At 48.8% G+C, this 21,173-nt stretch overlaps 1 protein-coding gene and 1 long non-coding RNA gene across 4 annotated transcripts in view; one reads left to right on the top strand and one right to left on the bottom strand.

Annotated features, from left to right (window-relative positions):
• The window catches only part of PHC2 (polyhomeotic homolog 2), a 116,776-nt gene that overhangs the window by 26,620 nt on the left and 68,983 nt on the right, over positions 1-21,173 (bottom strand). For 2 of the 3 annotated variants that reach the window (XM_049617539.1, XM_049617538.1), the window contains exons 6-9: positions 20,507-20,593; positions 19,072-19,384; positions 4,665-5,065; positions 4,248-4,413 (exon numbers count right to left, since the gene is read on the bottom strand). In XM_049617539.1, the coding sequence (XP_049473496.1) occupies positions 4,248-4,413; positions 4,665-5,065; positions 19,072-19,384; positions 20,507-20,593 (967 nt within the window). Of the gene's footprint in view, positions 1-4,247; positions 4,414-4,664; positions 5,066-19,071; positions 19,385-20,506; positions 20,660-21,173 lie in introns of all 3 variants that reach the window. The other variant, XM_049617542.1, reaches the window with a different exon arrangement.
• LOC125912797 (uncharacterized) lies at positions 15,934-17,647 on the top strand. Its single transcript, XR_007454836.1, has 2 exons — positions 15,934-17,405; positions 17,507-17,647. It is a non-coding gene; the product is annotated as an uncharacterized LOC125912797 (long non-coding RNA).

Raw genomic sequence — 21,173 nt, 5'->3', positions numbered from 1 at the left:
TTAGTGAGCTCTTCCGATCCGCGCGCGGCGGGCGCTCGAGGGCTGCAGCCGCCGCGGAGACAATGCGGCGCGTCCCGGCAGGGCTCCCGCGGCCGCCTCCGCCGGGGGCGGGGCGCGGCGCGGGGCGGGGCCTGGGTCATGCGGGGCGGGGCCTCAGGGAGGCGGGGCGCCGGCGCGGAAGCCGGGCCGCGCGTTTCCTTTGTGCAGCCGCGCCGGCCCCGCCCCGCGCCCTCCGGAAGGCGCCTCGAGCCCGGCGGCGGGTTAGGGACTTGGGCTTTCGATTTAGGGAGGCGAGCGCCGCGCGGCCCGTCGGAAGTCCCCAGTGCGGTGGTGGACTGTGGAGTCCCGCCCCGCCAATTCGGAGCAATAATAATAACGACTAGCAGTAGTGTGTCAAGCCCTACGCGCACGCATTCCCACTTAGGGTTCACAATAACCCTACAAGTAGTTATTATTCTCCCCACTGGGAACTGAGGATCACAGATGTTAAGTAATGACCAAAGTGACCCAGTTACACCTCCATAAACGGGGATAATGCTTACTCTTTAGGCTTACTGTGAAGGTTAAGTGAGGACATTTACACAAATTGCCTGCAGTGCTTGGCACACAGTTGGAGCCCAATAAATGTTTCTTCTCTTCCTAAACCACACTGAGTTAAACTGAATTGTCGTGGCAAGCACATTCTTAGTCAGTAGATAACGCTAGGAGCTGCAGGGGATACCAAAGATGTACAACGGTGACTCAACACTTCCCACCACCCCGCCCCCCAGCTTTATCAGGAATAGATGACGCGAACTTCTTTCTCCATGCTTGACTTCTTTCTATTCCCAACATTTTCCCATTTTCTTGCCTTTCTTGGCATTCGTATTCTCCCCTCCCACTGCCTTTTTCCTTCAGGCCTCATCCCTTTCTTTGTTCCTGCGTCTTACATTTATTTTATATGCCCTGTTTACTTCACTCCCTCTTTTCCTTATTCCTTTTTTTTTTCTTCGAATTTTCAAACCTCCTTTCTTACACTTATAAACAAAGGTAACATAGGATAGAATACTCGACTTCTACTTTCCTGCCTCCCTGACTTTACTTGCTCTAGTCCCTCCTAGATTGCCCTTTCCCCACCTCTGCACGTCTAGGTCTCACTTATCCTTCAAACTCTGGGCTCAAGAACAAATGGTCAGCAAACTTTTTCCGTAAGGAACCAGATGGCAAATATTTTAGATTTTGCAGGATATACTTTTTCTGTTGCAACTCTTCAGCTCTGCTGTTGTAGCAGGACATAGCCATAGACACATGACACACATGAATAAGTGTGGCTGTGTTCCAATAAAACTTTATGGACACTGAAATTTAGATTTCATATAATTTTCACATATCATGAAGTATTCTTTTGATTCTTAAAAAAAACTTTTTAAACGTAAAAACCATTGTTCAATGGTTTACAAAAACTTGTGTTGTGATGGATTTGGCCCTTGGGATGTAGTTTGCCAACCCTTGCTCTAGAACAACGCCACTTCCTCCCAGTGATCTGCCCTGATAATCTCTACGTGGTAGTAACTTTTCCCTCTTAACTTTTAAAGCACTTACACATAATCCTTCTATGGCATTTAGCACATTTTGGTTGTTATTGTATGTTTCCTTCCTGTGCATTTCTCATCTTTCCCAGCAGAACTTAAGCTCTTTGAACGTAGGGTACAGACCTTATTTCTCTATATATTACTTCCCATCCCACAGTGCTTTGCATGGAGCAGGCATGCAAACATATACAGAATTGATAAATATTTAAGACTTGGGTGGTTGACAATAGTTTCCACTGTGCAAAGCTTACTTCTCTCAAGAGACAGTACCTCAGGAACAGGATGCTTGTGATATGTATAGATTTCAGAAAGAGATTTTTGAGAGCTTTATAGAGAAGATAGAGAAAGCTAGGCAAATGTCAGTTCATTTAGGAGTTGTGGGATAAGATGTACTTGAACAAAGAATGTAGGTTATCACCAACCTGCAGACAGAGCATGCGTCCTCAGTCGGGTCTTAGTCAATATTTCTATCAGCAAATTGGTTAAAGACAAAGAGAACATGCTATATAATTTACAGGTGGCAAAGTTAAGCAGAGGAGTTAATATAATGAATAACAAAATTCAGATATAAAACATTCCTGCCCCTTCCCTTATCCTCTCTGTGCCTCTGTTTTCTTATCTTTAAAATGGAGATGATAAAAGTTCCTGTCGCAGAGGGTTACTGTCAGGATTAAATGAGGCAATACACAAAAAGTCCAGCAGAGAAGGCTCAGTAAATATTAGCTATTAACTATTACTGTGTTCTGGCTAGGCAGGAACTATGGGCAGAGTTCACAAAATAACATTTAACAGATATAATTAACTATATTTTGGCTCAAAATATAAATTGTACAAGTTTGAGAGTGAGGAGACCTGGAATGATAGCAGCCCATGTAAAAAGAAACCTCAAAAACAAACTGAAAAATAAACCCCAAACCCAACCCTCTGGAATTCAGGTGATTCAGTGCTCGGTGAACCAAGGGTGTCATTCCCCTGCATCCGCGGAGCTAATGTGGGGCTCTGGGTGTATCATGCTAATGAAGGAAGGTGAGGGAGTTATACTTGGAGCCAGAGTCAGGGCACTGCAGTTTAATAGCAGTGGGACCTTGACCCTCTGCAGGTTTTTACTCCCTTTTTTGAATTATGGGAACAATAATATTGACCTCCCAGGGGTATCATGAGTTGAGTTCAGGAAAATCTTGGAACAGTCCTTGGCACACAATAGGTGTTCAAACAAATGTCAGTTCCCTCCTACCATACCATGCAGATATAGGAAACAGTCCTGCCCCTTGAAAGGCTTATAAAACTAGGCCCAGGTGCCAACTTATGATGGCTGGTGGCTTTTTATGTTTGGAATTACTGTGCTTAATTTTGGGGCTCACACTTTGGGATAATTAATGAAAAGGTAGAATGTGGCTAAACAAGAATGACCAGATGGTGGGAATGGGAGGTCTTGACACCGGATGGGTAACAAAAAAAAAAAAACAAAAAAAAAAAAGCAAAAGATCTCAGCTATGCAAGCCTGGAGATTTTCCTTTTTTCAATGGGAGGGAGGGGAAAGAGACATGGTAACTGTCTCCGGACACTGCCAGAGATGGACTCTGTTACAATTCACGAGACAGTCACAGCCAGTAGTGGAAGTTCCAGGAGAACTGGTTCGGGCTCAATTTGAAGAGCAACTTTTTGATCATTAGAGCGATTCCACAGTGAAATGGGCTGCTTTTCAAATTGGTGAACCCCTTACTCTTGCAAGTGTGCCAAGAGAACGGATAACCTCCTTCCTGTCTTTTAATTTTCCTGATGTTCTTTCTCCACATTCTTTTCGCTTTTCCTTTCCTTGATCCCATCCTCTATTCCTTCTAGGACATTCATAGCCCTTTCCCCTACTCTGTCCCCAAGTGCTTTTCTTCTCATTTCTCCCTCCTGACTTCCCATGCTCTTTGTCTCTTGGCTCTCCCTACCCCGGCTCCCAGGGCACACCTAGTCTGATGACTGGAACTGCCTCCTTGACTTGCTCAGAATGTCACAGATCCGGGCCAAGACTGCTGTGCACACCAGCAGGGAGGGGAAGGAAGGCAAAGGGACCTCTGTGAAGGCAGAGATCATGTTGTGACTTTCCCATCAGGGTAGAGGGATCCTCTGACTGAAACCCAGTCGTGGAGAAGGGCCACTTATCACTGGGCACTCACAGACTCTTGGGGATCCCAGAGCTGGGCAGTTCTTTCAAAGATGCTTTCCACGAGCTGAACTCATTCTGAATCCCCTTCTAGCTCCCCCTAGGCATTTGTCGTATCTTTAATCTACGGCAGCCATTTGTCATATTTCCAATTTCAAGAACTCCCTCTCCTACCAAATGAAGCAGAGAACTGAGACAACTGGAGACCTGCCTGAACCCTCAGCTTGGCATATGGATATGCAAACATATCTGACAGCAGTGACATGTAGGTCTCAGAGTCTGGGTCTAGAACTTTCAAGTTTCCTTTCTCTATCCTTTTATATCTTCTGTGTCCCCTTTCTTTAGCTTTGGTTCATCTTCCCATTTCCCCCTCTCTGTTTCCACCTACCCAGCTCCCTTGTTGCCTCGTGGGCTTGCAATGGTTTACCCGCCCATGCCAGACGCCCAACTGAAATGTGCCAAGGAGTGGCAAGGAAAGCCAACTCTCTCCCCTCCCTCGAGGGCCCCGCCCCACTTCATACCGTGAGCTGGGGACTGCTGGACACTAGGGCTCTTGGGGGCAGGCAGGCCTGCAGGCATGGCCGTGATGATTGCCTGGGGATGTGGTGATGGGCCAGCGCGAGTCTCAGGCACACTCTTCTCCCCAGGTACCACCTCCTTCCAGTCATCCATGGTGCACTGCTGGGGCTGTTAAGGGACAAGACAGAGATCATCCCATAAATTGCCTCTACATCGTTGGATACGCCCCGTCTTCTGAGGATTTGGGGTAGCAGGTGAGGACTTTAAGATTCAGCCAGCCCCAAATTAGGGAGGGGCCCCTTTACTTTCTTGGAACACCCAGAGAGGACTTTGACAAAAACACATCCAAAAGGGGGCTGTGGGATTGCCCGAGCTGTCCTCCCCGTTTGTTCCTCGGACCCTGGCGTTGGCTTACTCACCACTGGTGAAGCGGGCTGCAGTTGTAAGATGACAGCCGAAGCATGCTGGAGCCTGCGAGGGGTGTGGGCCAGGCCTTCAGGGTATCCATTGTGAGGCCCAGCTTCTGGCGTGGGAGGGTGACACTGCTGAGAGCTGCCAGGCTTGTGCAGATTGGCCGTGGGGCACTGCAGCGGCAGGGCGGGTGTGACTGGGCCTAGTGGCATGGCATGGGCTTCGGGGCTGGACTGCGGGGCCAGGCTTGGGGGGACCGAGGCGAGCTGGGGCTGGGGCTGGGCTTGGAGCCGTGACTGCTGCTGCTGTGGCGCTGGTTGCTGTGGCTGCTGCTGGAGCACAAACTGGGGCTGCAGGTGCTTGGAGGACGGCTGCGAGAGAAGCTGGTGGGGCTGCAGCTGAGCGTAGGCTGAAGGGGGGAAAGAGCAGGTCAGGGGGCACGGCTTGACCTCATCTTCTGCTGTGTCCCCAACTGTGCCCCTCCCACCTCCATATCACAATGGCTTCCCAAACTCAAGGTCTCCTGCTTTGATCTCTTTCAGCTTTCACCTAGAGCCTTGCCTGGCCACTGGCACGGCGCAGCTGTCTCTGTTTCCTCGCCTTCTTCCTGTGCTGCAACATTGTTCCCTCTGGCTGCCCCTCAAAGCCCAAAGCAAAGCTCACCTCCTCTGTGAAGCCTTCTTGGACCATGCCTGCTGGTCAGAGGAACACTGGATTCTACAGGGTGCCGTGTGCTCTCTCTCCTCTGTGCCCTTGGCTCGCTTTCCTCCCAGCCTACGGTCTGTGTGGCCCCCCCATCGCCCAGCCCAGCTCTGTCTGTTCATTCACACCCTCTGGCTCTGCTCAGGCTGGGCCTCCTCCAGGAAGAGCCAATTCACATAGATGGGGGCTGGACTTCTGGTTCCTTCTGTTATATACAGAGGGACCTCGGGCTAGCTGCTTAACCTCTCTAGGCCTCGGCTTCCTTCTCTATAAGTCAGAAATAAAAATAGTTCCTGCCCAGAAAGTTGTGGTAAGGATGAAATGAGAAAAAAACTGTGTGAATATAATGAGAAAAACAAGTGACATACTGTTCATAGCACAGTGCCTGGCATACGGTCGTGCTCAATCATTTCTAGCTATAATTAAAATGATGATTTCAATCTTGGTCTCAGTTCTCAAAGCATCCTGGACTTATACATCTATCATAAGAACGTGTATCACAGTGCATTGTAAGTTCTTCTTAGCTCCCTTCCCTTCGAGATCATGAACTCCTTGTGGTCAGAAACTATTCTGTATCTCTTTAGCCAGAGCCTGGAATAATGCCTGACATCAGATGGGTGCTAAGGAAATAAACTTCTTGTCCTGAACTGGAATTCATTTGTTGTCATGTGCTACTAGCCTTTTCTTCTCCCATTTTAACCAGGCCCTCTCTTGGAGGTGAGGATTCTTATACTTTTTTAGTAATCTGTTCAGTGTCTAGCTCATGCCTTGTATACACTAGGGATTCAGAAATTCAGCTCGGAGATTGATTGTCCTTCCTCCTCACTCTGTCTAGCAGCATCCAGGCGAGCCTAGCATGAGGGCAGCTAGCTCAGCTGAATGTGTCTTGCCTCACGGTGGCCCTCCACAAAGGCTCTGCAGCTGGAGGGGAGCCACCAGAGAGGGGCTGTGTCTTACAAATACACAGGGTCACAGCTGGAAGCTCACAAATGGATTTTTACAACCAAAGGTTCCCATCCAACAAGGATAAAGGCAAATTTGTGATCCTAAGCTAACATTTTAAAAGGATCCTATGATCCTTACAGGTGCAAAGCAAACAGATTTCAGAGCATGTGTGTGTGTGTGTGTGTGTGGGGGGGTGCTTCTTTCTTAAAGTTTGTCGATTTACACACACTATCTTATTACAGCCCAACACAGAGTTCCAAGGAGAATGCCATTCAGAATGGAAGGAAATGGAACAGAACGGACGGGGAGGGAAGGGAAGGGAGAGAAAGGAAAGGGAAGGGAAGGGAGGGAAACAAGAGGTGTTAAAGGAAAACAAGGCGGCCCATGGCGGCTGACTGCTGTAGGCCGAGAGAGGTAAAAGGGACAGCCCACAGGCTATGGTCTGGATGACAGTGAATACAGAAGAGGGAAACTCTGGAAGGCAATGTGGCTTTTAGATAAACTTCCTGGGTTTGGGTGGTGGTGGAACATCCAGATTAAAATTGCCAGTAGGCATTTATTTGGTGATTATAAATTGCCCCTGTCTCCAACTTTAGCCTTGTCTCCCAATTCCACATTGAATGGCACAAAACTTAACAATCAGAATTGTTAATCAGGCAAACTAAACAATCAGGACTTTTTAAGATGATGGTCAACAAGGCACCAGAGAGGTACCAAAGAGGCCACGTGGTGCCCTGTTAGGCTCGAGGGGCCAAAAAGACCTGTAGAAGGATGGGCATTATCACTGAAAAAGCAAGCAAACCTCTCTGTCTCTCAGTACAAAGTCACAAATTCCTGCCCTGGGAACAGCCGCTCCACGGGTTGCCCCTGTGAGGTGAGAGCTGGCGCAGGTGCAGGGCAGGGAGCCGAGCATCAGTAGCGTGTCCCGCTACTCCCTGGCTCTGTGGCCCACAGCGCGTCCTGCTCCTTCTCAGGGACTCAGAGTTTTATCTGAAACAGGAGGTTTGGGCAAGGTGAGCGCATGAGTCTCTCCCAGCTCTAATCTGATGAGGGTGGCTCTCGTAGGAAAGTAGTTGAAAATTCGGGATTTATAAGGTGGCGAGAAGATTCGAGAGGAAAAGGGTTCTAGATCTCTAGCGCACAGAGTACAGTTAGGGAAAATACGCGTTTGCTTGACAAGACTGGAAAAGAGACCACCGGCCTGCGGCCCTCTATCCCAGGGCCTCCCCGTCCGGCCCACTCTCTCCCCTCTACGCTGCTCCTGGAAAACTGGATGCATTGTTTTAGAACAGATGATGCTAGCGTATGCTAGGGATGGAAACAAGGCTCATGAAGGCGTAGATAAGTTCACAGATCAAAGACCGGAGGTATTTTGGGGGAGTGTACACCCGTAACCTTTTGAGGTTAATAAAAAGCAAAGACCATGATTTAGCTCTGGCATTATCCTGGGTCAAAAGTCCTTTTATGTAAAGTATTGCAATGACTTCCTAATTGGTCTTTCTGATTCCTGTTTCTTCTCTCTATAATCCATCTTATGGATTGCCAGGTAATCTTTCTTTTACAAGTTAATCTTCCTAGTGCACAGATCTGACCCCCGATTAAAAGCCATCGGGGATCCTCCTTTGTCTGTTGTCTAAAGCCCTTGGCATTCAAGATCTCATTACAACCTTTGAATTTTTATTATTTCTTTCATCAGAGCAATCTACTACTCACTGTCCCCTGTACAGAACTTGTGCTTTGTCTCATCCCGCTTCGAGTGTCACAGAAATCAAACCCTCGTCATCCTTTCCCTGCCGTTACAGCCAAGGGACTCTTCCCTTTCTCTGAGCTACACCAAGATCTCTCTGCTTTGCACGGCCCTCAGAGATGCAGCATGTCCAGTGGTCAAGGATAAGCTCTAGAGTCAAAGTGCTCGGATTTGAATCTTAGCTCTGCCACTTACCAGCAGTACACTGCTGGGCAAGTTACTTGACCTCTCTGAACCTCTGTGTCATCATCTTTAAAAGGGGTAATGATGATACCTATTTCATAGTTATTTCAGTAAATGACTTATCTCCTTTCAGAGGCAGAATTTATGGGATTCATTTGTTTCATCCAAAGAACCTTGGATTTAGTGGATGCTCAATCAGTATTGGGGAATGAATGAATGAATGAATGAATGAATGACAACATGGTGGGACTCTGTTTGTTCCACAGAACTTTTCCTCTTCAGAACCAGAGCATGGATGAGAGGGATACAAACCCACAGATCATTTTAGTTTAAGCAGCACCCTGGTTTATTGAAGACCCTCTTCCTGTCCAACCCCCGCTCACTACCTAACTGCACTGACTCACAACCCACCCCAACTGCTCTACTCGCTGTCCATAAAACGTCATATCCTAACGTGCCTGCTTGGCTTTGATTTCAGTGCTTCCATTTTCTGGAATGCCCTCCTTCTGCTTCAGTGATCCAAGGCTTAAGCTTCTTTGGCTCAGGCTCAGCTCCTGTTGTCTCCCTCTTTGCCTTAACCCTCAATTATGGGTTTTCCCTCAGAATTCCTGAAAGTTTTTATTGTTTGTTTGGATTCGTTTGTGATTTAACATGTACTATCTTGTATACATATTTCCTTGATTCTTAAAAATTGATTCTTTTATTTTTTTTATTTTTTTTTATTTTTGGGACAGAGAGAGACAGAGCATGAGCGGGGGAGGGGCAGAGAGAGAGGGAGACACAGAATCGGAAACAGGCTCCAGGCTCCGAGCCATCAGCCCAGAGCCTGACGCGGGGCTCGAACTCACAGACCGCAAGATCGTGACCTGGCTGAAGTCGGACGCTTAACCGACTGCGCCACCCAGGCGCCCCTTAAAAATTGATTCTTATTCCCCTTCTCATTTTAACATAACATCCCTTAAATTGGCATGTGTATCACGGTTGCTGTTGGTTCAATGGCAGTGTTTTTCCTCCTTAGAGTTTAGTAAAATAATGCCACACCTCACAATCAGTGGTGTCCTAGATTAAATGAAACGGCAATACTTTTACTCTTTTGTGTGTGTACTTCCTATCTATCCAACTATCCTTTTCAGTCAAAGGCATGTTCTCTGTTTCTGTTTCTTTTTCTTTTCTTTTTTTTTTTTTTAATTTAAGAGATGTGCTTTTGGGGCACCTGGGTGGCTCAGTCGGTTAAGCATCTGACTTCAGCTCAGGCCATGATTGCACGGTCCGAGTGTTTGAGCCCCGCGTCGGGCTCTGTGTTGACAGCTCAGAGCCTGGATCCTGCTTCAGATTCTATGTCTCTCTCTCTCTCTGCCCTTTCCCCACTCATGCTCTGTCTCTCAAAAATAGATAAATGTTTTTTTTTTTTTTAAAAAAAGATATGTGCTTTAATTTAGCTGGATGATTTTTATGTGTCTTTCACCTTCCACATTGTCTGACATGATACTCCAGATGTTTGGAGATGCTTAGCGAACGTCTGCTGGTGATCACGGTAAGATCAATGAATGCTTCTCCCTCTGCCATGCCCTCCCACTCAGTGTGGGGTGGCGAGGGTAATATCTGATTGCAGCCATGATACTGGAGCAGACCATGCCCCTCTTCCCTACAGCTAGGATGGGGCATATTAGTTTATGAAATGTTAAGGTACAGAAGTCTCTTTTTTCTTTTCTTAATTTTTCCTAATGCCCAGTAGCTTCATTTCTCCCTTGCACCCATTGTGGCTCCCCTATCCCCTCCTGCTGTGAAGTCCACTGCTCCTAAGGAACAACGGGTTGCTTCCAAGGGACCTCAACCACCACTTTGGAAGGCCCCATCAGTTTGGAAGGCCCCATCAGCCCTTTCTGTTATGGAGCATGGGAGAGGCAGGCCCAGGGCCTCCACAAATTAGAGCCCAGAAAGAGAGAGGACTTACAGCCAGGGGGACTCTTCCCTTTCTCTGAGCTACACCAAGGTCTCTCCGCTTTGCGCTGCCGTGTCCTGCGGTCAAATGTAAGCTAGAAGGAGAGACTCTAGGCCATGCTCATCTTCCCGTCTGGTGCTCTAACCTTGAACACTGCTTAGAATCTCAAGAGGCCAATTCACTGCTCCCAAACCAGTTGGTTGTTAGCAACAAGAGGATTAAGGTCCCCCAGGCAGGAGGGATTACGGGCAGGCCCCCTTCATTGCATCCACTGTCAGAATTCATCAATAATTAATCTCTATTGATCTCAAGGCTTCAAGTATGCAAGAAACAGCTCACTGCCCCAGAAATGCTGAGACTCTTGTCCCAAAATATATGGAAGCTTGTCCCAAAATATATTGAACATCTCCTCATGGGTTGCAGGCTTTCTTGTATACTTATTTTTCTAGGACTCTGCTATAATGGACTAGAGTTACTGGAGTTACCTGGTCTCTGGGTGAGGGAGGGATGCCTGTGAGAGAGGATGACATAATTCTTTGCTGCCCACTACTCTTCACGGTTTAGAAAATGAAGAGATGCTTTTAACCATTCATTGACTCGGCAAACATTAGCAAGCACCTTCTACAAAGCAAGTACTATGTTTGGTGCTGGCTGAAACATGGTTCCTAGGATACACTATAGTCTAGTAAAAGAGATGTTTACTCGGCGTATCTTGGTAAATGTGACGATAGGAGAGAAGCACGGGATACCAAGAACACAGAAATGGGGATTCAGCTTGAGGAGAGCAGAGAAGGCTTCCCAGAAGCAACGTTTAAGATGACTCAGAGTTAAGGGCCGCCTGGGTGGCTCAGTCGGTTACGTGTCTGACTCTTGGTTTCGGCTCAGATCGTGATCTCACGGATCTCGCGGCTCGTGGGTTCGAGCCCCATGTCAGGCTCTGCGCTGACAGTAAGGAGCCTGCCTGGGATTCACTCCCTCTCTCTCCCTGCCCCTAACCCAACTGGCGCGCATGCTCTCTCTCAAAATAAATAAATAAATTTCAAAAAAAATTTAAAAACAAAGATGACTCAGAGTTAAGAAGATGACAAAAGGAATAGCATGTGGGGGACCCGGAGCCTTAAGATACCCTGGTGCATTCAGGCACCTGTAGGGCATCCCGTACAGCTGAACTCAGGGCCTCTATAGAAGAGGGGCCAGAAGAGGAGGCAGTTTTAGGATGCTTCTAGATTATGCTAGCACCCGCCAGAGGCTGCTCCTCTCTGAAGAGATCTCATGGGATCAGGCCTCGAGGGTAACTGAGATTGAGGCTGACGTTAGAGTCAGAGCTCCATGCACACACAGATAGACACGGAGGCTCCTTTTGGAGAAACCTAAAGCTGCAGCCACACGAAGTTTCTCTGATGTGGTTCCTTGGTGCTGAGGACCAGGAGTCTGAGGGGGAAAGTGGAGACTAAGGGAAGTTTCCCTGTAAGAAGAAACTAGGTTATAAAAACAGGACTGCCAACTGCTGGGGCACTCTCTGGTGGCCTGCCTGTGCCTTGATGTCTTTCGGCCCGCTCTGCAGCGTCTGGCAAAACTACCAAATATCCTCTGTGAGCAGAATTCCTTATAAGGCCGCTTGGAACATTAATAAAGAAACTGGTTGCTGCATCTCTGCCCCGACCCGACCCTTGGCAGAGGGATGGCAGTACAGGGTACCTGGCTAACGGTGTGGATTTTAGAGTCAGATCTGGGTTTGCATCTTGGTTCTGCCACCTGGAGACTGTGCAACCTTAGATTGCTTAACCTCCCTGCATCTTGATTTCCTGTTCTGTAAGTGGTAATATATACCACATAGAGTAGATGTTAGCATCACATGGAATCTTAAGTTTCTTTTTAAAGTTTATTTATTTTGAGAGAGTGAGAGGGAGCACAAGCAAGGGAGAGGCAGAGAGAGAGAGGGAGAGAATGAGTGAGCAGGGAAGGGGCAGAGAGAGAGATACAGAGAGAGAATCCCAAGCCGGCTCTGCACGGTCAACGAAGGTACCCAATACGGTGCCCGAACTCACGCACCGTGAAATCATGACCTGAGCCTAAACCAAGAGCCGGACGCTCAACCGACTGAGTCACCCATGTGCCCTGGAATATTATGTTTGAATTACAAAAAGGTCTACTGCTTTTGCTCAGACCTAGTAGATGCTTATCAGATGGAAGCTATTCTTCAAGTACGATCTGCTATTTGCATGTTGCTTTGAACCTCTCCAGGCATTTTTGTAATCTGAATCTCATGTCTTCATAACAATGAGGCTATGAAGCAAACGGGCAGTGTTCCCATTTTACAAGCAAGAACTGAGACTGGTTTCCACTTGTCTTCTGCAATGCAGTGCATTAAGGGAAAACTGACTTTACTTGACAAATGAGGCACGGCGCCTTACACACAACAAACACTCAAAAATGCTGATGGGCAAGTGAAAATTCAAGTCAGTAGGCACCAAGGAAAATGGCAAGCCTTGGCCTTGGAATAGTGGTTGGAGGCTGCTCAGACCTTTGGAGGTAATCTTGGAGGGAAGGCCAATGACGAGGGAGTGTTATACCAGAAGGCAGGGAGGTAAAAGGCACGTGACAGGTCAAGTGAGTCACAAAAGGGTAGGAGTGGGGGAGAGGAGGCAGGAGATCCGTGTAAGGAAGCCATGAGCGATTAGAGTGGTTCATCAGGCAATGTGGGGAGGGTCTTGCCGGCCCCCATGGAGTCAGAGTCAGTCTTATCAGAAGTCATTAACATGCTATTTATCGAGTCCCTCCTACAGGCTAGGCATTGCAATGGATAAAGTAGGAAACAAAGACACAGTGAAGGTTTCTGAACAAGAAAGAAATAACAGTCTCTGAGGAAGATGATTCTAGCAGCTGTGGGTAGGGATTCCTGACCATCAGTTGAGCCTTTTACAGGCAGCAGGCCTGGAGTGAAGCAGGGAGCCAATACAGAGGAAGGATCATCAACGCCTGGTGATGAGCTGGGTGGTGATGGAAGGTGGGACTGAGGGGGAAAGGGAGCTCCTATCTGTCGTGAGCCTACTCTGTGCTGGTCACCTCTGCAGCCCACTGCACTCATCTTTACAGCCCGTGGGAAGTGCAGTCATCTTTGTTTTATAGGTGAGGAAATTGAGGTTTACAGAGATTAAGTAACTTGATGATGGTCATAAAACTAGTAAGTGGGGAAGCTGGGGTCTGAAACCAGATCTAACTCTGAAGCCCATGCTTTTCCCATTATAACACTCTGCCTCTGCGGCAGAAGAAAATGAAGTCAATATAACCCTGAGACCGTGAGCCTGGGGTATAAGAGTAGCTCACGGCTATGGGTGGGGGCCGGGAAACTGGGAAAGGGGATCCTCCTGAAGAGGAAGACATCCAGGTTTTTGCTTTTGTTTTGTTTACGAATTCTGTCAATTTTAAAGCTGTGTATGCAGGTGGGGTGATATCCAAGGGGGAATATCCTGTAGACAGGAACTCTATAGGGAGGGGGAAGAAAGACAGGGATGGACCGTACTGAGAAGTCACCTGCAGACAGGTGGTAGGTGTCTGAAATGTAAGAACAGACAAGCTCCTTGAGGGGGTAAGTGTTGGAGTAAAACACCAGGAGGACAGGGCTGAGTCTTTTGGGAGTCCCACAGCTAATGGCAGTGGGGCAAGGGAAAAGGAGGGAGGGGCAGGCCCCACCTACACGCACAGATGGTCACAAGCACACGCGGCCATTCTGGGCTTAGGTGCCTGCCAGTGCCAGCTGAGATCATCCTCCTTCTGTTCCCTTCTTGAAACTTACCCATTTTTCAGGCACAGCTCAGATTTCCACAACCCCAATTAGAATTTAAACTCTTGTTCATCTCTGCAACTCCCATATGGTTAGCATTATGTTTGGCACATAATAGGTGCTAAATGAGTATTTATTGAGCTGAACTCAACAATTAAAGAGACAGAGAGAAACTATTTGGGGACGACAGTTAATTAGTCTTTCTGAGCCATATCTTGTTCATCTGGGGAATGGAATAATCACCGTTAGGATTAAATGAGGTATGTAGGTGAGGTATTTCGTACAGTGCCTGGGACACCGTTGTTCATTAGCTGGTAAGTATTACTATTTGCTGGCAACAATCCATGGAAGTAATCAGACGGGAGCCTAGGGGTGAAGGATTTCAGGAAAGAAGGAAGGCTCAACAGTTCCAAGGCCCTTTGTGTATCACAGCTGGTACTCTCTTCCTCTGTCTCTGTCTCTCTGTCTCTGTCTCTTACCACACACACACGTGAGCGTGCACATGTGTGCACACCCACAATGAGGTATGTTAAGCAAACTATAAAACTCCTCCACTGATACCCTCTAGATTTTTTCTCCTGACATAAGAGGAACTTCTTGGTAATCTAAATTTGGTCCTACAGTGGATAGTAGAAATGACCTTCGTGGCTGATTGCACGATATTTAACATCAAATTGTTGCAAATTTTGACTCCAGCTAGATAATGAGCCCACTTGTATATTTTGTTTTTTATTGGATTCTCTAAGTAAAAGTGTCTACCTCACAGTTTGGCAGCTGCTGTGGGAGAGAAATGGGGTCCCCAAGAGTCCTGGAATCAGCAAGCATCACATTGTCAGGCCTATTGCAGACAGAAATCACTATTCCCTGACACAAACCCCTCTCTGTGATGAAACAAAGCCGCTATGTGGCAGGCCTTCCCAGCAGAGAATTTTCTCTCCTCTGATGAGACCTGAGGAGAGATGAGGAGACAGAACAAAGACCTGGCATCTGGAGCACAATTGTGGGAAAAGGGTCTAGAATTTTCCACGATCTGTCAGTTCTCTTTTTTTCACAGCATCTATCTCCTGGTCAGCAACTTTCTCCTCACCTTTGGGCCTGAGTGTGCACCCAAGGTCCTGGGTTTATCCCCTAGAATGAGGACTCCAAGAACCAAGCCTACTGTGAGTTGCTGTGGGCCAGCTCCCTCAGGACTCGGTTTCCCTGGAGGCCAGGCCTACTGGACCTTGCTGCCTGCCCCACTTCTGCCCTCCCTGGTTCCATCCTTGAATTTCCGAGAAAGCCCAACCTCTTAGGCTCTGCTCTCCACCCCTTACTCCCCTCCCCCCACCTACCAACCCACCCCTTTTCAGGGCATAAGGGACCTTTTCTATTTGCAGATCCTAAAGAAGCTGGTTGCCAAGGTGACAGGAGCAGGAACAGCAGGGAGCCATGGGGGAGGGGCTCTGCCCCCAAACAGCTGTCAGTGGGAGCAGTCCCAGCTGGGACTATAGCATTTGCCTGTTCTGGGAGGACACGGCCCCCAGGGGGACACATTCCTCTCCGCTATGATCCCCCACTGCCCCTCACCATAGGTCTCCACTGGTTATTCTCCCTGGGGGCAACCAGCCAGCCAGCTTGAAAATGCTCCAATAACCAACAAAACCTACCACCCCCCTTTTCTCTCTCTCTCTCTCTCTCATACACACACACACACACACACACACACACACACACACGCATGCGCACATGCTCTGATCCCTCCGTTCCTTTGCAGTGGGTTGGCTGGGCAGGAGGCCAGAAGTTACCTCTGCCTGGGGACCCAGGACCCAGGGCAGGTGCTGCTTCAGGCTGCCCCCACCAGGTCATAGGGATTATTTCCATCTTGTTTTTTGTTCCAGAGGCCCTGAGAGGATCCAGGGCATCCTAACCCTCCCCACTGCCTTCCATTTAGGAGGTGGGGGTGGGGCAGTGGAACCAAGGGCTTACAGAGAGGAAGGGGTAGAAGGAGAAAGAAAGAATGGGAGGGGCCGGTAGGAGGCAGGAACCATGCAAAGCCCACCGATTTGTGTGGTCTAGATACGGCTCACAGCTGCTCCATAGGAAAGTTCTGTGGAACCACTGCTCTCTGTATTGCGTATACACACATAACCCTAATCCCAGGCCATGCCTGAGGCCCTGGACCTCAGCCTGTAATTCACTGGTGTTCACCTTTACAAGGTTCAAGAGAAGAAAGCCTCTCACTAGACTCTGTAAATTGCAGAATTTAGAACCATCAGACTGTGAGCTTGGGATCAGGTACAGGAAAGGCCTAGGAAAGGCCCAAATTACTATAAGAAATGAAAGAGGCAAATATGGCTTAATGATTAAGAATACAGAATCTGGGGGTGCCCACGTGGCTCAGTGGTTAGGTGGCCAACTTTGGCTCAGGTCACGATCTCATGGTTTGTGGGGTCGAGCCCCACGTCGGGTTCTGTGCTGACACCTCGGAGCCTGGAGCCTGCTTCGGATTCTGTGTCTCCCTCTCTCTCTGCCCCTCCTTTGCTCATTTTCTGTCTCTCTCAAAGATAAATAAACATTTTTTAAAAAATGCAGAATCTGGCTAAGCCAGCCACGGAATTGGTTCCTGGTTCTGCCACTTACTACTTATGTGACCTTGAGTGGCTTATGTAGTAAGTTCTTGGGCAACTTCTCTGGGTTAGTCTTCTTACCCGAAATGGATAAACATGGCTACTTTACTGGGTTCTTTTGAAGGTTAAAAGGGGTGGTGTGCATAAAAATGCCTAGGGTATGGGGGTGCCTGGATGGCTCAGTTGATTAAGCATCTGACTCTTGGTTTTGGTTCACATCACGATCTCATGGTTCATGAGATCGAACAGCCTGCTTGGGATCCTCTCTCCCACTCTCTGCCCCTCCCCCACTCACGCTGTCTTCCTCTCTCTCAAAATAAATAAATGAACTTAAAAAAATGCTTAGTGTATAATCTAGTATACAGTAGATGTTTTACCAGTGCTGGTCCCGTTTCTTCCCGGTTTTCTTGAGATTCCGGGGTTGCCTAGCACCTTTAGGAAGAACTCAAGAACTGGCCTTGCTTTTGAAGGGTCCTTAGAATCTAGGGGGCTGGCTTAGATCTGGGGAGAGGCTACATTTTGGCTTGGGTGGGAATGGGGTTCTCAGGAAGTAGAGTTTGTAGTTTGAATGGGAAGGGTGAAGTGGTGATTTGGGGTCCTTGCCCTAGTCCAAGCTGCTGTCAACTCATTATAAGATCTCCAGGCTTTACCCTTTGAGCCTAGTTTGTTTCTCTGTAAGAAGAGGCTGGACTAACCTCTGAAGAAAGCAATGCCAGCCAGTGAGAAACATCTGGAATCACAGGGCAGTGAGGCCTTGGTTGGGGGCTGCCTTCCTCAGCTTAGCAGTGACTGTCAGAAGGCAGAGATTAACCAACCATTTGTCCTTGAAACCTCAAAAAGGTAAATAAAGGACTTTAGCTCAGATTCTGCCTTGCTCACTATCATGACATTGGACTTGTGCTTTCCTCTGTCTTAAATACCTCCCCCGACTTTGTCTGTAGGGTGAACTACTCATGCTTCAAGACTCATGTGCCATTTTCTCCGAGGGACAGGATCTCTGGCCCATCCTCCCGGCAGTGAGCTGGCCATGTGTGCCCATACTTACCTTGGACTTACTCTATAATAGAATTTATGAAATGGAACGGATTTGCTTATATATCTGGCTCCCTCCTTTTGACTGCACACTCGCTTAGGTAAGGATGTGTATTTTGACCATCTTGGTTAATCCAGTAACCAGCATACATAGGTTCTCAAGAAAGAAAAAAATGCAGGTGAGATTGGACGGTAAAGTGGTCTGGATGAGGACAAAGGGTCACTGGTTACCTCAGGGGTGTGACCAGGGTGATTCTCTTTTTAATGCAAAGCCATGTGGTCTCTCACCATATGTACTTCCATGGTCTAACAGCTTGGTCTGATTCCCTAGACTGGTAAGTCTAGGCTCTCTGCAGCTTTTCTTTTCTTTTTTTTAAAATTAAAAAAAATTTTTTTCATGTTTATTTATTTATTAAATTTTTAAATAAATCTTTATTTATTTTTGAGAGAGAGAGAGACAGAGTGCAAGCAGGGGAGGGGCAGAGAGAGAGGGAGACACAGAATCCGAAGGAGGCTCCAGGCTCTGAGCCGTCAGCACAGAACCCGACATGGGGCTCGAACCCACAACCACAAGATCATGTTCTGAGCCGAAGTCTAACGCTTAACCGACTGAGCCCCCCAGGTGCCCCTCTCTGCAGCTTTTCTAAAGAAAGACTGCCTACGGTAGGCAAGGCTGGGAGTCTGTTAGCAGGCAGGGAGAGAAGTCTAGCCTCAGGGAATGCTGAGTCATCCCCCAACCCCCCACAGATTCTGCCTCACAAGTAATCTGGTTTTTGTTGTTGTTGTTTTTTAATCTTCTAGATTTTTTTTTTTGTTCTCAAGTGTCGCCCTCATTGGCAAGCCTTTTGGGATCCCCTCTCCAGAGCTAGATGGCTCCCCTGTGCTCCCGCGTATCCAGAGCTCACGGATATGACGGCGCTTACCACACTGTACTTCACAGCGCTCGTCTACCACCCAGACAGGGCCCTCCCCGGAGGGCAGGGCCTGAGTCTCATTTATCTCTGCACGTCCAGAACTGGCAACGTAACTGGCAGAGATTAGTCAACAAATGTCTGTTGAATGATGAGAAAATCAACTTCCCACACTTCCTCATCTCCCTGAGTGGTTCTTACGTGCATCTGGCTGGCCCCTGTCCTTTTTGCTGACACTTAGAGAATTTCAAAATAGTCCGGCTGCCAACCTCCGCTCTCTCACGGCTGAGAGCTATGATTGTGTGCTCCGAGATTCACCACCTTCAAGCCCATCGCGAAGGACTCATTTATTCCAAATGATGTGGCTTCCTTCTCTCAAGCTAGAAGGAGGCCTGGTACAGAACCAGGAACCGGTGAACTTCTCAAGATTGGAAGAGGCAAGAGAGACATGGGGCTGGTATCTTAGCACGTCCATGGGAAAAAAGGAACGTTTGGAAGTTTTCCCCTACCCCATAGTGCTCCTGAGTTTTCAGGGATAGGATCCTTGTTCCTGGAGGCCTTACCTGGTGCGACGAGGGGGTGGGTAGCCACAGCGGGCACCATCCGACTGAGCCCAGCCCGGCCCTCCATGCTCCCTGGCACACCGTTGTTACCATCTCCTTTCTTGAGTGGCTCCATCACACTGTCACTTATGCCAGGCTTGGCACCTGCGGGGGAACCCTGAGCGGTGTTTCTGCCTTGTGACGGGGTAGGCAGAGGCTGGCTACCACCTGGCGTGGGTTTCAGGGCCAAGCTGGGCAGGACAGGCTGAGTGGGGGTAGGGCCCGAGGCTGCTGCAGCTGGTGTCTGCTGTGTTCGGAGGGTCAAGTTCTGTACCTGGAAAAGAGGGGTCTATAGGAGTCCAGAGAAGGTGGGTAGGAACAACGGCAATACACAGTTAAGACAGGGAAGGAGTTAGGGATGGACCTAGGAATGGCTATACAGGATAGTGGGTTGTAAAATCGGAGAGAAAGAGAGAAAATGAGTTAGGGGCTGAAAAAGGAACCAGGAGCAGGTAGAGTTTCTAAAGGGGACAAGAAAGAGTGCTAGTGATTGCATCCACCGGCAGAAGAAATGGAATTCTGAGAAGGGATGACTGTCTAGGCTGGGGCGGGCTCTCTCTCCCTTGTTACCTCCTCTCCTCCCCCAAACTATCAGGATGGGATGCATTGCATTTAGAAAGAATTCCCAGCTACAGCGGGGCATGGGGCTTCCCACACTCAAAAAGGCCAGGGCAAAAGTGAAAGTTAATTGACCAGCACAGCCACCAGGCAAAGGATTATCTTGTCCTCAGAATAAATAAGGTTTACGCCAGGATTCGTGCGCTTACTCAACCTGGCCCCTGGTGCCCTCTGCTGGACGCACGGAGGCTGTGCCAGACTTGCTCTGACAAATCTGATGATCTCGGCTACCAAGCGCTCTCCAATTCTGTAGCTGGGGTGGGGGTGGGGGGTTCTGCCCCACTGCCCATAGAATCTTTACAGCCACAGCAGTATCTGTGTGCTCCCAGCAGAAGGTGGGGACCCAGGACTTATCTTTGCTCCCTCTTCCATGCCATCTTCCCCCAAACTAGAGGTGCTAGCGTGTATAACCAGAGTGGGATTTTCCACTTGAAAAGCAACGCAGAAGATATACTGGGGAGGGTGTCAGGTAGAAAGCTAGCAATGACCACCCATTACTGGCAGCCATGTTTGCCTCAGTATGCTGTGCTCTGACTCCTGATCTATGTTTGTGAGGGAATAGAACAGAGCCAAGGGTGGCTGAGGCCTTCTCAACAGGGAATTCATTAAGGAGTAAAGTCTGGGAGCATCGGGATGTCCTGTCTCCCCCCGGCTTTCCTAGAAGATCCCAACCTTTCCAGAGTCCAAGCTCCTCCAGGCCTTGTGCCCATACCCAGTCTCAGTACCCCTCTACGGAGGTGCCCACCCCCCTGCCCTCCCACCAGCATGGAATCCTCACCTGGGCGGGGGTGGGGGGCCGGGCGGGGGAGCCAGTGCCGAGCTCAGGCTGCACAGTAGCGACGGTGGCCGTGGGCGTGAAGATGAGCTGAGGGGACAAAGGAACAGTGCCGCCTAGGCTCCTAGCTACCTGCACCAGGTTACCTGGCTGGGCCTGGAATCACAGGAAACGAGGCGCCTTTTACCTGCCCAATGTGGGCTCAGCCACAGGACAGGACGGTTCAGCCAGGGAGCAGATATGGGGAAACAGGGAGGCAGGACAGGGAAAGAGTCCAAAGGGGGCCACCTGAAAGTCTCAAGAGGCTTGTAGAGTCCTGATCCAGGCTGGGCAGTGAAGGGGAGGGTGGAGGAGAGCCAGTCTGGGGATGCAGGTCGGGTTTACTCCAGAAGCCTCTGGAGCGGCTCATGAGGAGCTCATCCTAGAGGGGCCGACATTCCCGGGACACCCTGAAGTCATTCTCTCCACAGCATCCTGGGGAGCAGGGACCTAGGGTGCACACAGATGCCCTAGGACCTCTTTCCAGGTCTAACCCACTCCTGACTCCATGTCTGGGCCAGAACAGGACTCCCCTGCACGAGGGATCAAATTAGATGTGTTCTTTTCTCAGTCTGTAGGCAAATTTAGATTCTGGTAGGGGGTGTGCAGGGACAACAGTGGTAGAGGAACC

This window comes from Panthera uncia (genome assembly GCF_023721935.1).
Source record: "Panthera uncia isolate 11264 chromosome C1 unlocalized genomic scaffold, Puncia_PCG_1.0 HiC_scaffold_4, whole genome shotgun sequence".
Taxonomy (NCBI): domain Eukaryota; kingdom Metazoa; phylum Chordata; class Mammalia; order Carnivora; family Felidae; genus Panthera; species Panthera uncia.
This window is presented reverse-complemented; position numbering and strand designations above follow the sequence as displayed.